The 13,362-nt window shown below is 39.6% G+C and overlaps 1 protein-coding gene across 4 annotated transcripts in view; it reads right to left on the reverse strand.

The window, feature by feature from the left end:
• Window positions 1-468: 468 nt before the first annotated feature.
• The window catches only part of LOC131228504 (isoaspartyl peptidase/L-asparaginase 1-like), a 36,298-nt gene continuing 23,404 nt past the window's right edge, over window positions 469-13,362 (reverse strand). For 3 of the 4 annotated variants that reach the window (XM_058224185.1, XM_058224187.1, XM_058224188.1), the window contains 3 exons: window positions 8,135-8,365; window positions 4,137-4,223; window positions 469-1,463 (listed from right to left, as the gene is read on the reverse strand). In XM_058224185.1, the coding sequence (XP_058080168.1) occupies window positions 969-1,463; window positions 4,137-4,223; window positions 8,135-8,365 (813 nt within the window). In that variant the 3' untranslated portion in view covers window positions 469-968. Of the gene's footprint in view, window positions 1,464-4,123; window positions 4,224-8,134; window positions 8,366-13,362 lie in introns of all 4 variants that reach the window. The other variant, XM_058224186.1, reaches the window with a different exon arrangement.

Raw genomic sequence — 13,362 nt, forward strand, 5'->3', positions numbered from 1 at the left:
GAGTTGACTCCAAACTCAACTTGATGAGATTTCAAGCCGATTCACTAGAAACTCATTCACCACTGTAACTTGGTCTTGAATTGACTAAGCTGGCTCAATTGACTCACTGACTCGAGTGTAATCACTCGGTGAGATTTCAACCCGAGTCACTAGAAAACTCATTCACCACTGTAACTTGGTCTTGAATTGACTCAGTGACTCGAGCACAATCACTACCTCAAATCAATTGAAGCTTCGAGTCAACCCAACCTGGCTGTAGATGATTCCAATCAAGTTTTTGAACTAAGGTTGGAAACTGGGTTTAGACCAAGCTGCTCCATATGTATTAAGTCCAATATCAAATGACTTCCACAACAGTTGAAATGGTTAGTCACTCTACATAAACTGGGTCAACAAAGGTTATTGTAATTTGTTGAAACTTATTAACTATCGCAATCTAAATCTGTTTTACATCCAAACACAACCACATCACCCTAATAGGAATTATATAATCAATGGCAGTCCATTACATTCAAATTGTCATTTATAGCCCAAGAATCTGTGATCCATTCTACACAAACCCAACTTGAAATTCACAAAATCCATAGTTTTTATTTTTATTCAATCCTCGTGTTGAGCATATAAAGTGTCCTCAAGCATCGAGTTTGCATGAGTGGGGCCCATAGCTTTGTTACCCAGACCATTGTCCTGAAGGAATCCAATATGGGTAGGCAGGATATGCCAAAAACTCCCAGATTGGAAGAGATCATAATTTTCCAACCCTTTTTAAGTCTTCTTTTCTGCTGAATATGGTGCTTTGCCAATTAAAGGATTAGGAAGTTTGTGGGGAGTCCATCCACATCAGAGCCTTTTAGATCAACGCATCTGATCTCCTTGCCATGAAACCCACTTGTACAAACTTGAGGCTACAAGGTTACTGTGCATACCGAGGGTCAGGACTCTTATAAATCCTCACCTTTTTTTCCCTCCTAAATAGCAGAATCAGTGAGAGAAGGCCATATTCCGATTTCAGAGTACCCATCTTCGGTAGCACATGCACGGAACATGCCTGTTGTGTTGAATGGCATTGTGACTTCTCCTGTAGCAGAAACAGCAACTAAGCCAGCAGTGCCTTCTGGAGTGCACTGTTCTATAACGTAAGCAGCCGCTTTATTGAGAGAGAGTCCTTTGTACTCCATAAGGGCAGCAACGTCCCGGGCCACAGTGGCCCTGATGATGAACTCACCTTTGCCTGTTGCTGAGACTGCACAGAAACTGTTGGCATATGTGCCCGCACCGATGACTGGAGTATCGCCAATCCTACCCACCATCTTGTTCACGAACCCGCCTGTGGAAGTTGCGGTAGCTAAGTTTCCGTGCCTGTCAACAGCCACACATCCAACAGTCCCGATTTGGCCATCTCCTTCATTGGCTGCAGGGTCCTGTGGTTCATCTTTTGGAGGCGATGGTTGCGTGTAATCAAGCTGCAAAGCACAAGAATTTGAGAAGTTTTGTTGTAGCATGAGCAAATAAGATTTCCTTTTCCCCCTTTTCTTTCTTCTGTTTCAGCTGTAGCATTATCTTGATCTCAAGCGCAGAAGTTTTGCCTACCATGGATTCAAGAAATTTGGATCTACTAAAATTCGGGCTCAGGCTCGGTGTGTGTTTGCCACATTTTGTTAAATGTAGTGACTCAATCCACCATAATTGCGGCATCCATGCATCAATCAAGACTGTCCCATAGAGCACAACATGAAAATACACTGCAAATGTTGGCACAATTAATGGCTGTTCTTGAAAATATAGCCAGGCACCCCAAGTTCTGGGGTTGATAGTATGATTTGGGAGAGAATCAGATTGGGTGTTGTGTTAGATCCTGCTATGAGCTCCTCATATCAGAAAACGATTTGTATTTGCTACATTGTGTTAAATGGTAGTGACTCAATCCATAGTAATTGTGGTATCCATGATTCAATCCAGACTGTCCCATGGAGCAGAACATGAAATTCACACCAATTGAACAATCCTAACTGTTCAATTGATGATTATCAAATGGACAGTTGAGAAGCTGAAAATGTTGACCCCATTAACGGCTGTTTTTGAAGAATCATCTGTACATCCCAAGTTGTGGGATTGACAGTATGATGTGGAGAGAATCAGATGAGGTACTGCAAAAAGCATAAAACAAAGAAAACACAAAGGAAAAAGGAAACAGAAAAACAGCTAATCCAGCTACCTCTAACACCTGGCCCACTCCACACCAAACATGAAAGGCTACCCATTCGACATCTCAACAAACATTGTGGAAGCACCGCCCATTCCTCTCACCCGATATCCCCCAAAGAGACCTGCAAGGAGACAAAGTCTCCACACCGCCCAACACTTGTTGCAAAGAGAAGCCCCATGCCACCCAACTAGCAAGTCACCAATATCCCATGGCATGACCCATGCAATGTTGAATCCAACGAAGGCGGCCTATATGCAACTAGAATAGGAGCAATGAATAAAAAGGCATTCTCTGTCAGATCCGGCTATGAGCTCCTCCTATCAGAAAATGAATCAATGGCACAGGTTTTCTCATGTATTTGGAGAACAACTACCTAATGCAGGGGCACTTGCACACCAGGCTTGAGTGGGGTTGCCTGTGGGATGCAGGGGCACACTTGAGGTGGGGGGCCTGTGTGAAGCGGGTGGCTTGTGTGAAGCAGTACCCATGTGATTTGGGGCCCACGAGTGGTGTTCGGCTGAGGGCCTAACCCATGTGATGTGGGGCTTGGGTTATGAGATAAATGGATTAATTTGCCATGCTCTAACAGTTCGAGCTTTTAGAGCAAGTGGTTAATTGTCCATCAAATTGGGAAATGGTCCCTCAAGATATCATTTGGGCTCTTTGGCTAGAGTTTAATAGGAAAATATTTTGGGGTGACTTTTGCAATGTGCCGGAAGTGTTAAATAAGCTCGGGATATTATTTTGGACTGGAGCAAGATGGACAGTAAATTCTGCGAAGTATTTCATAGAAAATGATAAGAGCCAATTATTTAAACTTAAAATTTTAAATAAAAAAAATGTTTTACAGGAATCATGAAAGTAAAAGAAAGATTGTTCCTTTTAATAGGTCCACTGTCCACCTCAGAAAATGATCAGAGCCATTCTATTTGTATTGTTCGGTATTGTTTGATTTTTTGTAAGTGTGACATCTTGTGCCTTGTTATAAAAGTTTAAAGCCATCCACCAAAAACAAAAAGGACAGTTGAAAAAGGAATTGTGCCAACAGACCAAATTCAATAGGGAAAAATCAGATGCCTAACTGCCTTCTGGTGGATTGGTGTGATTTTCTGGCTATGCTCCATCATTTAGACAGTTTTGATTGACATACATAGTTGCCACATGTAATGAGTTTCAACAATTCAGTAAATTAGTTCCAAATGCAGACCTTAGTATTGTCCATTGAAACTCACTATCCAACAGCAAATGGCTTTCAAAACATAGAAAATTTGTTGAAGGTTGTTCAAGGAAAGGAGGAATTATAAGGTCTTCATGCATCTATTTTTTAGTGGGGCCCATGTTTTGGTGATCTAGATGGTAGATATGATGGGCCCACTATGGATGGAGTATAGCCCAAAAAAATTTCCTGATCGGATGACTTCCCATTTATGACTATTATTGAGACAACCATTTTGATTTTCCTAGATGGTTTGGCCATGTGCAATGGAGACCAAGAATTGCGCTGGTTAAGAGTGAGTTGGTACGAGTTGAAGGCTCTAAAAGGGCAAGGGGAAAGCCCAAAAGAACATGGATGGAGGTAGTAAGGAAAGACTTGATGACCTATAGTCTAACTGAAGGTATGCCCCTTGATAAAGTGTGATTGTGGAACAGGATTCATGTGCCAACCCCAATTATTTGCGATAAGGCTTAGATGATGATGATGATTTTGTTTTTCCTCCCAAAAATCAGGACCCCCGCATCATGAATCCTACACATACAAACAGGTGCATCATGACACTATCCATATTCTGATTCATCATGACTCCATGATTCTCCCAAGGAAAATTGAAGGCATATTTCAACTACGTGAAGTTCAGAGATTTGAAAGTATCTAGAACTTGCCAACTGCATTAGAATACATGGAAGCATATTTAAAAGGTATGTGGCTGACCTGCACTCTGTTGGCTTCTTTTGCTTGACTTAGCCTTTCGATGTTTTCTGGAGTGATGAAATGGCTTGCATCAACAGTTTCAACACCCTATGCAAATTGACCACTCAAACAGTTAACTGTGGAAATATGTAAAATTAACATAAATGGATCCTTTTCAATTGAGTAGGACATGGCTAGAACAATCAGAACAGAACACCATGAAAATATAATATAGCATAATGTATCGACATCCACCAATTTCTATGTAATCCATGCAATGTGGCCCTGATTATTTAGGCACCAGGGGACTTGTTAAAATGCACCTGGAAAACTGATGATAAATCAATCCATCGAGTCCAAACCCACGTAACAAGGACAGTTCCATTTCGACATTGTGCAGTGCTGACGGTGTCGTTGTCTGTGTTTGGAACTCATGGAGACTGGTCAAACAAACCGTACAAAAAAAAAAAAAAAAAAAAGTTTTATTTTTAATTATTTGTATCTTCTTTTTTTTTTCCGAGATACTCTTACATTTGAGCAATCAATTTTTTATGTTTATTTTTATTGTTATTTATTTATTATTAAATTTTTTTTGTGGATTACATTTTGGTTCAGGCAAGACCTAAACCGGTACATCAAGATTCAAGTATGACTTGAGCCCACAACTGCTTCTCTAACAAGGGGCATCTTCACCAGCTCAGCAACAGAGCACTAAAAAATTAGGACCTGTTTGAGTCTGCTGAAACATAAATTAAGGGAAATGCTATCCCATGGAATCATATCATCATTTCTGTTGTTTGTTTTTGTAATTGGAAACAACATTTCCATGTCCATCCCATTTCCTGGAAAATGCTCTTCCTTGGCCATGCTCAAGAAACATAATTTCCAAAAACTAAAGAAAAAGGAGAGGAAACAACCCATCTCTCAGTGAAGTGCCACACGTGTCAGCCACAAGTGACACCCATCATCTTCAAGTGCCCCACACGTGCCACCATCCATCTTAAAGTGCCATGGATGTGCCAATGTACAACATGTCCAACATGTGCCACCCCCTTCTTCAAGTGCCCATGTGTCAGTATGCCACATGTTCAACATCTTCAATCAACTGTTCAAGCACCCCATATGCCGTTGTGCAACATATGCTGCATGTACCATCGTCCATCTTCAAGCACTCCACATGCGCAACATATGCCATCGACCATCTTCATGTGCCCCGTGCCATCGTCTATCTTTAAGTGCTTGATATGTGCCACCATCACATGTGCACATGTGACAATGTAATGTATGTGCCACAATCCATCTTTAATGCCAAACATGCACCACCTTCCATCTTCAAGTAGGCTTTCCATGAAAACTTCTGTTTTGCCAAACAAAATGTTACCTGTATACATGTCTGCACCAAGGTATTGAATAACAGTACCGGTGGTTGTAACAGCTGGGCCCAAAAACAATAAGATAAAGGGCATAATGGACCATGTCAGCCGAATTTTTTAGGCACACAAAATCTTGAAAAATATGTAAAACATCAGACATCATTTTTTTGTGTTTTTTAAACCTGTATCCAATGGTGTATTAGACCATCCTTTGATAAGAATGTTGTCTGTCAGCTTGACCTGCTGAAAGTCAGCAAAATAGGTCCTAATCAAACATAAATCAAACATGATTTGGTGGATTGGGGGCCAATTACATATGAATATAACAAAAAGAAGAGAAACAGGAAAAAAAAAAAATGTCATGGTTTACCCTTCCTATATTTCACAAAATGGTCCATCATGCTTTAATTCATAAAACCTGCTCAAAAACTTGTGTTTTGATCCTCAAAATAGGCCTAGATCTAGTCTAAATTAGCTACTAAGTTTCTTCATGGTTGAAATGAAGAAGTGGAACATATGAGAGAAATTTAAGAACAAAAATGTCAAAATGGGGCCTTTATGGTTGTATCGGCATGTATCGCATGTATCAGCCTGTATTAGGCGACACGAACAGATATGGCCCATTTTTTTTCTCAACGACTGGTTCACCACCATATTGTGTAATGCGGTTGGCTGATACAATCACATCGTAACTGAGATCTAAAACCATGGTCTGCACCAACAAACGTATGTGTCCAAGTTCGATGGGTCCATACAAATGACACTTCATAAAACTGGAGGAACAGAGATACTTTGATAAAATGATTAAGGAGTACCCTTTTCCTAAAACTTGAAGCCCACAGTTGCTGGGCTCCGAAGAATGCTAGTTCATTATAATTTGTGAGTGAATCTCACCAATACAACTACCAAAATATTTTTGGGAAATATTTTAACAAGAATGTGGATATGACTGGTAAAAAATCCTTCCCGAACCTGTATTCTGATAATTTTCACTATAGAGGATTGCCCATACCTTATCCTCATTGCACTAAATAATTGTACCTGTGCTTGGATAATATAGGAAGATATCTTCTTTTTATTTTTCTTTTTTTCATTTTTGAATTAATCAAGACAAAAGGCAGATTCACTGCCCACAAATAGTAGTCCAAAAACTTACTTGGTTGCATCTAATGGGGTTACATTTGAGGGTCCATCAGATAACCTGTATGTCTTCTGCAACAAACATGCATAGGCCCCAACTGCGCTGAGGTTTTCCATAGATAATGAAGGCAGTAGGCTCTGTCTAGCCTGGAACTTCATTGATTATGTGGATCAACATTGACTTTGTCTAGTGTGTGGATCACCATGGAATTTGTCCAACAAGCTAAATCAATTAGTTGAGATCTAGTCAATCTCACTTTCCATATGCTCCATCCATTACAGAACCCATGATTTGGAGAACTAGGATTGGCATGCGTGCCATGCGTAATGTGAATGAGCTGCCATACTTAAGTGAATTGTGGCTATAGCATTCTAGTTTGGCTCAATGCAATGGGCTTGCAAATCCTAGCATCAAGCTTTTGCAGCAGTTTTGTCCTCAGACACTACCCTGACACAGCCTCCCTTCATAAGTGAACTAGTATACAATAAACGCATAAAGCGTGATGGCAAAGTAACCCAAAGAGAGGTTCTGAGGAAGTTGTCGAGGTGAACATTCTCACCTATTTATATGCTCATGGCCTGTAGTACAACATGATACCAGTTCAATTGTTATAATCTCTTCCATATGCTTCTTGGAGTGCAATATCCTTCTCCTATATCCACCTACAAGAATTATACAGGAGTTCTTCTCCATTTTTATTTTTATTTTTGCTAGAGCCTCCGAGGGAATTCTAAACTCTTCTAAGCTCCTTTGTACATATCCTATACTAATAGGCTTATGTAGAGTCTTCTAGACTACATTGCTCTAGCCAAGTTTATATGCAAACCAGGTCAAAGACAAACAGAAATGCCGAATTGATAAATTTATCAAGTTAAAAGTTTATGAGCTTTGCTAAGCCCACACGCTTGCAATAAAACTCATGTAAATGCCACACTTGAGCTGGCATGGCATGATAGGTCCAAGAAGATCCAATCCGTCCATCAAAACGGCACCACTACATTGATGCCCTAGCCCAAAAATCAGGCTGATCCAGCGGTCAGGTGAGCACAATTTTCGAAACAAATGTACGGCTCTGAAAAACTTCGATGACTTTTTCCCACCCATCCACCTGTTTCCAGTATTTGGGTCCGCATGCTGATTGGACCAGATTTTATCCTTGGGCAAACATGCACAAGAGGTTGGACCAACCTGATGGATGGATTTGATCCTGCATGTATGTGCCATGCATGTACATGTTTGGCGTGTACATGAGCTTTATTGCATACGTGTGAGCACTTAGCAAAGCTCAAAGTTTATTCTAGCTGGAGAGAGCATGAGCCTTTGAACTGTAAACTTTGAGTGCAATATGAAGAAATTGTACTACATAAATGCTAGATAAAGGAAATGATGTTCAGATGGTAAAAAGAGGCAGTCAACCATTTTACTAAGGTTCACACTTTAACATGTAAGCACCATGTAGGAGAAAGAAAAACTATAAAATGGAAGTGTACTCAGATTGCACTAACTTGTTCCTTTGCAAATGCTTCTGCTCCATCAAATGCCAGATAAATATGAGGAGTTTTCTCCATTACAAGCCGTGCAAGAGATATGGGATTAACAACGGTGGAAAGACCTGAAACAGCTCCACATTTTTTTGTTCCATCCATAATGCATGCTTCCATTTCAACCGTCCCATTGGTAGTTAAAACAGAACCTCTACCAGCATTGAAATGTGGAATATTTTCTAGCTCACGAACCTGTTTTTTAAGGTGGATTAGTTAGAAACACAGTAAGAAACATTTCTTCTTCTTTTTTAATGCTCAATAGCAATTTCATTACAATAGACGTAACAATGAAATAGAGGAATCAAACGAAGCACGTCCAGAGTTTTTACAGTACTGTTCAGGTTCTCAGTTTTTTCGGGTGGGTCCATGGTTTAGTGATCCAAACCATCAATGTGATGGGCCACATTGTGGATGGTCTATGAACCAAAGATTTTCCAAATAGAAATCCCGTTCCTTCAATAGGTGGCCCGACTAATAGATACTCAAAAAAGAAAAACCGAACCATTTTCATTGTTCAACAAATAGAAGGCCACTATCGAGAATCTTCCAATCTGGGGCATTTCCAGTGCATGGGCTATCCAGAGTGAGCCTATCATATCAACAGTTTCAATTATTGAACCATGCCCAACTTGTACAAGGTGATAACCTGAATGTATTTTACAAACTCTTGGCCTGAACATTGTATACTATGTCAAGTTCAATAAACTATATACGCACAGATGCATATGTAGGCACAAGTTTGGCCCATACTGAAAATAGGATACGTGCAACGAGTCGGGCTACAAGGTTGCCCATAATGAAAATAGAAAGCCCCAAAAATAGGACACACATGCATCAAGTGGGGCTAACAGGGTTGGCCCATAATGAAAATAGGATGCCCCAAAAAATGTGCCAATCCAACCATCAAATGGGGCACCACACCACATAAGTTGGAGGTTTTTGGCTGGTGGTCAATTTTTTTCTGTCATGTGGCCCGCATGGTGATTGGATCAGCGTGATTTTTGGATGGATTAGATGACATATATGCACCATGGTGGGGCCCAGATACAGCTAGTTTTAAGGTTTTTTCATGCATTCATATATTTATGTATGTATGATGTATGCATGCGCGCATATGTATATATGTATGTATTAATGTATGTATGAAGACATGCGAACACAAGCATTTGCTCAGCAAAAAGAACTATTACACATGTGGCCCGCCTGTCTGTGATCCAAATCATCAATAACGATGGGGCCCATGGTGGATGGGAGATTTCCACTATTGCATGATCCTAGCCATCCAGTTGGCCACCATCAAAACGTCAACAATTGGATGTGATTGCCGATTGATTGGTAGAATTATCCAATGGTGGAGATTTTACAGCATGGACCATTCCATGATGGAATCCATTAGACAAACCGCTTAGGCTATCGCAATGTAGGACCCATCTATGCCATCATTTGATCAAACAAAGAAATGCTTCATTTAATCAAGATTTGTACAGTGCCTCTCATATAAGGTATACATATCGATAACGGTCACCACCATTATTGATACGGGTATTGGCCATAACAACCGACACAAGGACGTAACGACCATTACGACCCCCACAACGGTTGGAAAAAAAAAATGCCCAAAAAATTCTTTAAAAAAAAAAAAATCTAGAAAATCTAGAATAATGTAAATATTCTAAATATGTATTCATTTTTTTTTGTTTTGAACATGTTTATGGTAGCGTAAGGCTCCACACTCTTTGGTTAGTGTTGTATCGGGTTGTCTGGTCAATTTATGAACATGCTTATATGTCTCTAATGTTTACACATTACAATCAAGCATTAAAACTACAAATCGAAAAAAGAAAGGCATAAATACCACTTTTTTTCAATTTTTTGAAAAAACTGCCATCAAAGCTTCTATTTACTCAAATCGCTTTAATCTATGGTTTTAATCCAAAAAACTATAATACGAGGTAGAAATCTGCTGTAGAATGATTTAGGACGGTTTTTGGAATTGGGAAAGTAAAAAATGAGGAGAAAAATAGATTTAAATAGAACAAAAAAAAAAAAGTTACAGTTTTTCAATTGTTACGGGGGTAAAGATCGTTGTCCTGTAATGGCTAATATGGTCCTAAAAAACCAACTGCCCCATTTCACCCTCATATTGCGTAACTGTCACGGTCATTACTTGGACGTATTGGCTTTTACGGCCATATCGTAACGGATATGGGACACCTTGCTCTTATAAAAACAAGGCAACAAAAAAAGCATGGAATCATGTTCCTTATGTATATTTTTCTCCAATCTGTTCAAGGCCTCATGTTTATTTTTCTCTAATCTGTTCAAGGTACAGATTATAAATTTTGCATGTCTTCGCTAGTAAAACCATAGCCAGTAAAAACGAACACACAACAATGCCTAAGGCTGCTGTGGAAGTCATTATATTCATATTGAGTGGAACAACCAATGGCCGAAATGGCCACTGCATGACATTTTTTTGCTGGCTGCATTCCGCTTACTTTCTTTGATGGACTTTCTCCATTGATTGGGTTTCTAAATGAGGCTTTCAAAATAAGCCTATTTGAAAGTGCAGGTTGCTCCCATTCATGCAGCACAGGGAAGTGCTTCGACTCTTTAAGCCTAAAGGATGCCCACTAATGTTGCATATCTAGTTATAAATTTTGTATATTCTAGTAGCAGCATGCTAGGCAGTAGATACGCATTATCTAAGGCTTTAAGCCACTATTCAGGGTACCACAGTGCACAATGTGCATAAAAGAATAGTTGTTGAATCAGGTGTGCCCACTTCCAAATGCAGAAATATGAACTACATAATCAAAATACCAAGAATCATCACAAGACATGATAGATGAAAAAGAACTTGTAGATGCAATACATTTTTCAGCATCTAAATGTAGGAAAGGGCCTGTTTTTCCTTTCTGGAACAAATCCAAAAATTCTTGATCTTTTAACTAATCTCTTACATGGGAATCCATACCTTTTCAAACAATCATATATGTCCATGGCATTGTAGGTAAGGAACTCCATCCTAATCATATCTGTTCAGAATCTCAGATACTAATTATTTTAAGGGCAATCTGTCACTTCTACTTTGTGCGATAATGTTTATAGCATGTGGGGCTTTTACAAGAATCCCTTCTAGAATTGTATCTGCCACTTCTGCCATCATCAACATGAATCTGTTACTTCTACAATCAGATCTTTTACTTCTACTTCATCGTCAATGAACATCGCCGCCGCCGCCCCCATCATCATCGGGCAATCTGTTACTTCTACTTTTTCAAGAATATGTTTATAGCATGTGGGGAAGTTGAAGAGGACCAAACCTCAGTCTGTATGTCTGTTCAAAGTTGTCCTTTCTTCTAAAATAATCCCCACAAATATGCACGTTACATCATCATCATCATAGCCTCCCCAGCAATTTTGGTTGATATTTAAATTGGCAAAAGATCTCTGATCAGCTTTTCTCCCAGACAACCTCCTCTTTTACTTGAGTTCTTGGAACCAGCCATGGCAGAGGCTCACATTGGAACCACTTGCATTCCAGCATGGTCCCACTGAATATTGATCCCAGCCCAACTATTGCATGCACAATGTAAACTGAGAACAAGGAATGTAGGGGAGTGAAGGACAGTTGCCAGGCAAAGAATATATGTATTAGACTTATATCTCCACCATTTCATGTACATAGTCCCAGTTTGACAGAGATTCTGGGAGTGGAAAAGTTTCCGCAAAATCTGTTTTTTTTTTTTTTTTTTTTTGGGGGGGGGGGGGCACACACTATCGTTTGTGATATTGTGTCCTACAAAATGCAGTTTCAAATAACTCTGTGTGCTGAGATTTGCAGCAAGCAATCCCATGAAATTACAACATTAGCCTTGCAGGCAATGCATTGGCAGTGCACAACTGCAAAAAGAAGGCTTTGAAAAAACTTTTCTCCATGAATCTACATCCAAACTGGCCATTAGCCACTTTTTTGCATGTGTTACTCGTGTTTCCTGCATCAAATCAAGTGTGTGCATGTTAGATAATTTCTAAGTTCTTAACTAATAATATTTTTTTTTAATTGAAACAAAGTTTTTTTTTTTAACACACGCACACACACCCCCACACACTCACGCCGTAGTGGGATTTCACCACCTATGGGCATGAGCATTCTCATCACCCGACAGACTTTAAAAAGTTCCTACTGGATTGCAGGAATGGAGAAAAGATTAAGCTATGGTCTGACCTAACCTTCTGTCCCATTGCTAACCTCTCTGCAAATCAATCGGTTGCTAGCTTTTTATCAACCTGGCCACACAAACTTGGGACTATGGCCTTGTAGCTGCAACCTGGAATGACCCCCAACTTGTCTCATTCTTCAGACACCCGTCAATACCCCAGTTAGCAACTTAGTAAAGACCAAAGAATGTGGTATGTACCCATCCCAATCTGGAACATTACCTATTCATCACCCAGAAAAACCATCCATGGTTAACGAAAATGATCCCAATATCTAGAAACTACTTTGGAAATATCCTGTGGTTCCCAAAGTGAAATTACTCATATGGTTAAGCTTTCACCGTGTCCTAACCCAAGATATTCTCATTAAAAAGAACATCCCTGTTTCACCAACCCCTCCTCTATGTCATGATTGCTGATAAACCAACTTTCATCTGTTTGTTACTCATTTCTCCATTGATATGGTTTTGATTGGCAAAGCCTTCAGTCATTGTACAACCACCTCAGTCCTTGAGGGAGGCCATCTGATTTAGGATGAGTAAATGATGACTTCATGGACGGCTCGAAAGAAACTGGGAGCTTTTGGCAGCCATAACTTTGCAACCAGTTATCTGTTTCACACACATAATATAATGTTGGAAAGCTATCAATGAGCTCTACACCCTGTCCAACCACCCATGGTTCGTTGGCCCCCAAACAGCTCTACAAAATTCATTCGTTTTAGGGGTCAAATTAAAGTTTTAAGTCAAAACTTACTATTTTTAGTAGGTTTCCTTTTTCTATTTTTAGTGTTTTAAGAGTCTCGTTGTGGCCTGGATGCTTTGTTTTAGTCATCAAAGGGTTGTTTATGTGTTTTGGTAGAACTAAACGTCTTTTTACTATTTTTTAGTAATCTTTACTATTTCGGAAAAGTATTCTATCTTGCACCAGATTAGGAATCTAGGGTTTTTTTTTTTTTTTTTTGC

Source organism: Magnolia sinica, chromosome 16, assembly GCF_029962835.1.
Source record: "Magnolia sinica isolate HGM2019 chromosome 16, MsV1, whole genome shotgun sequence".
Taxonomy (NCBI): Eukaryota; Viridiplantae; Streptophyta; class Magnoliopsida; order Magnoliales; family Magnoliaceae; genus Magnolia; species Magnolia sinica.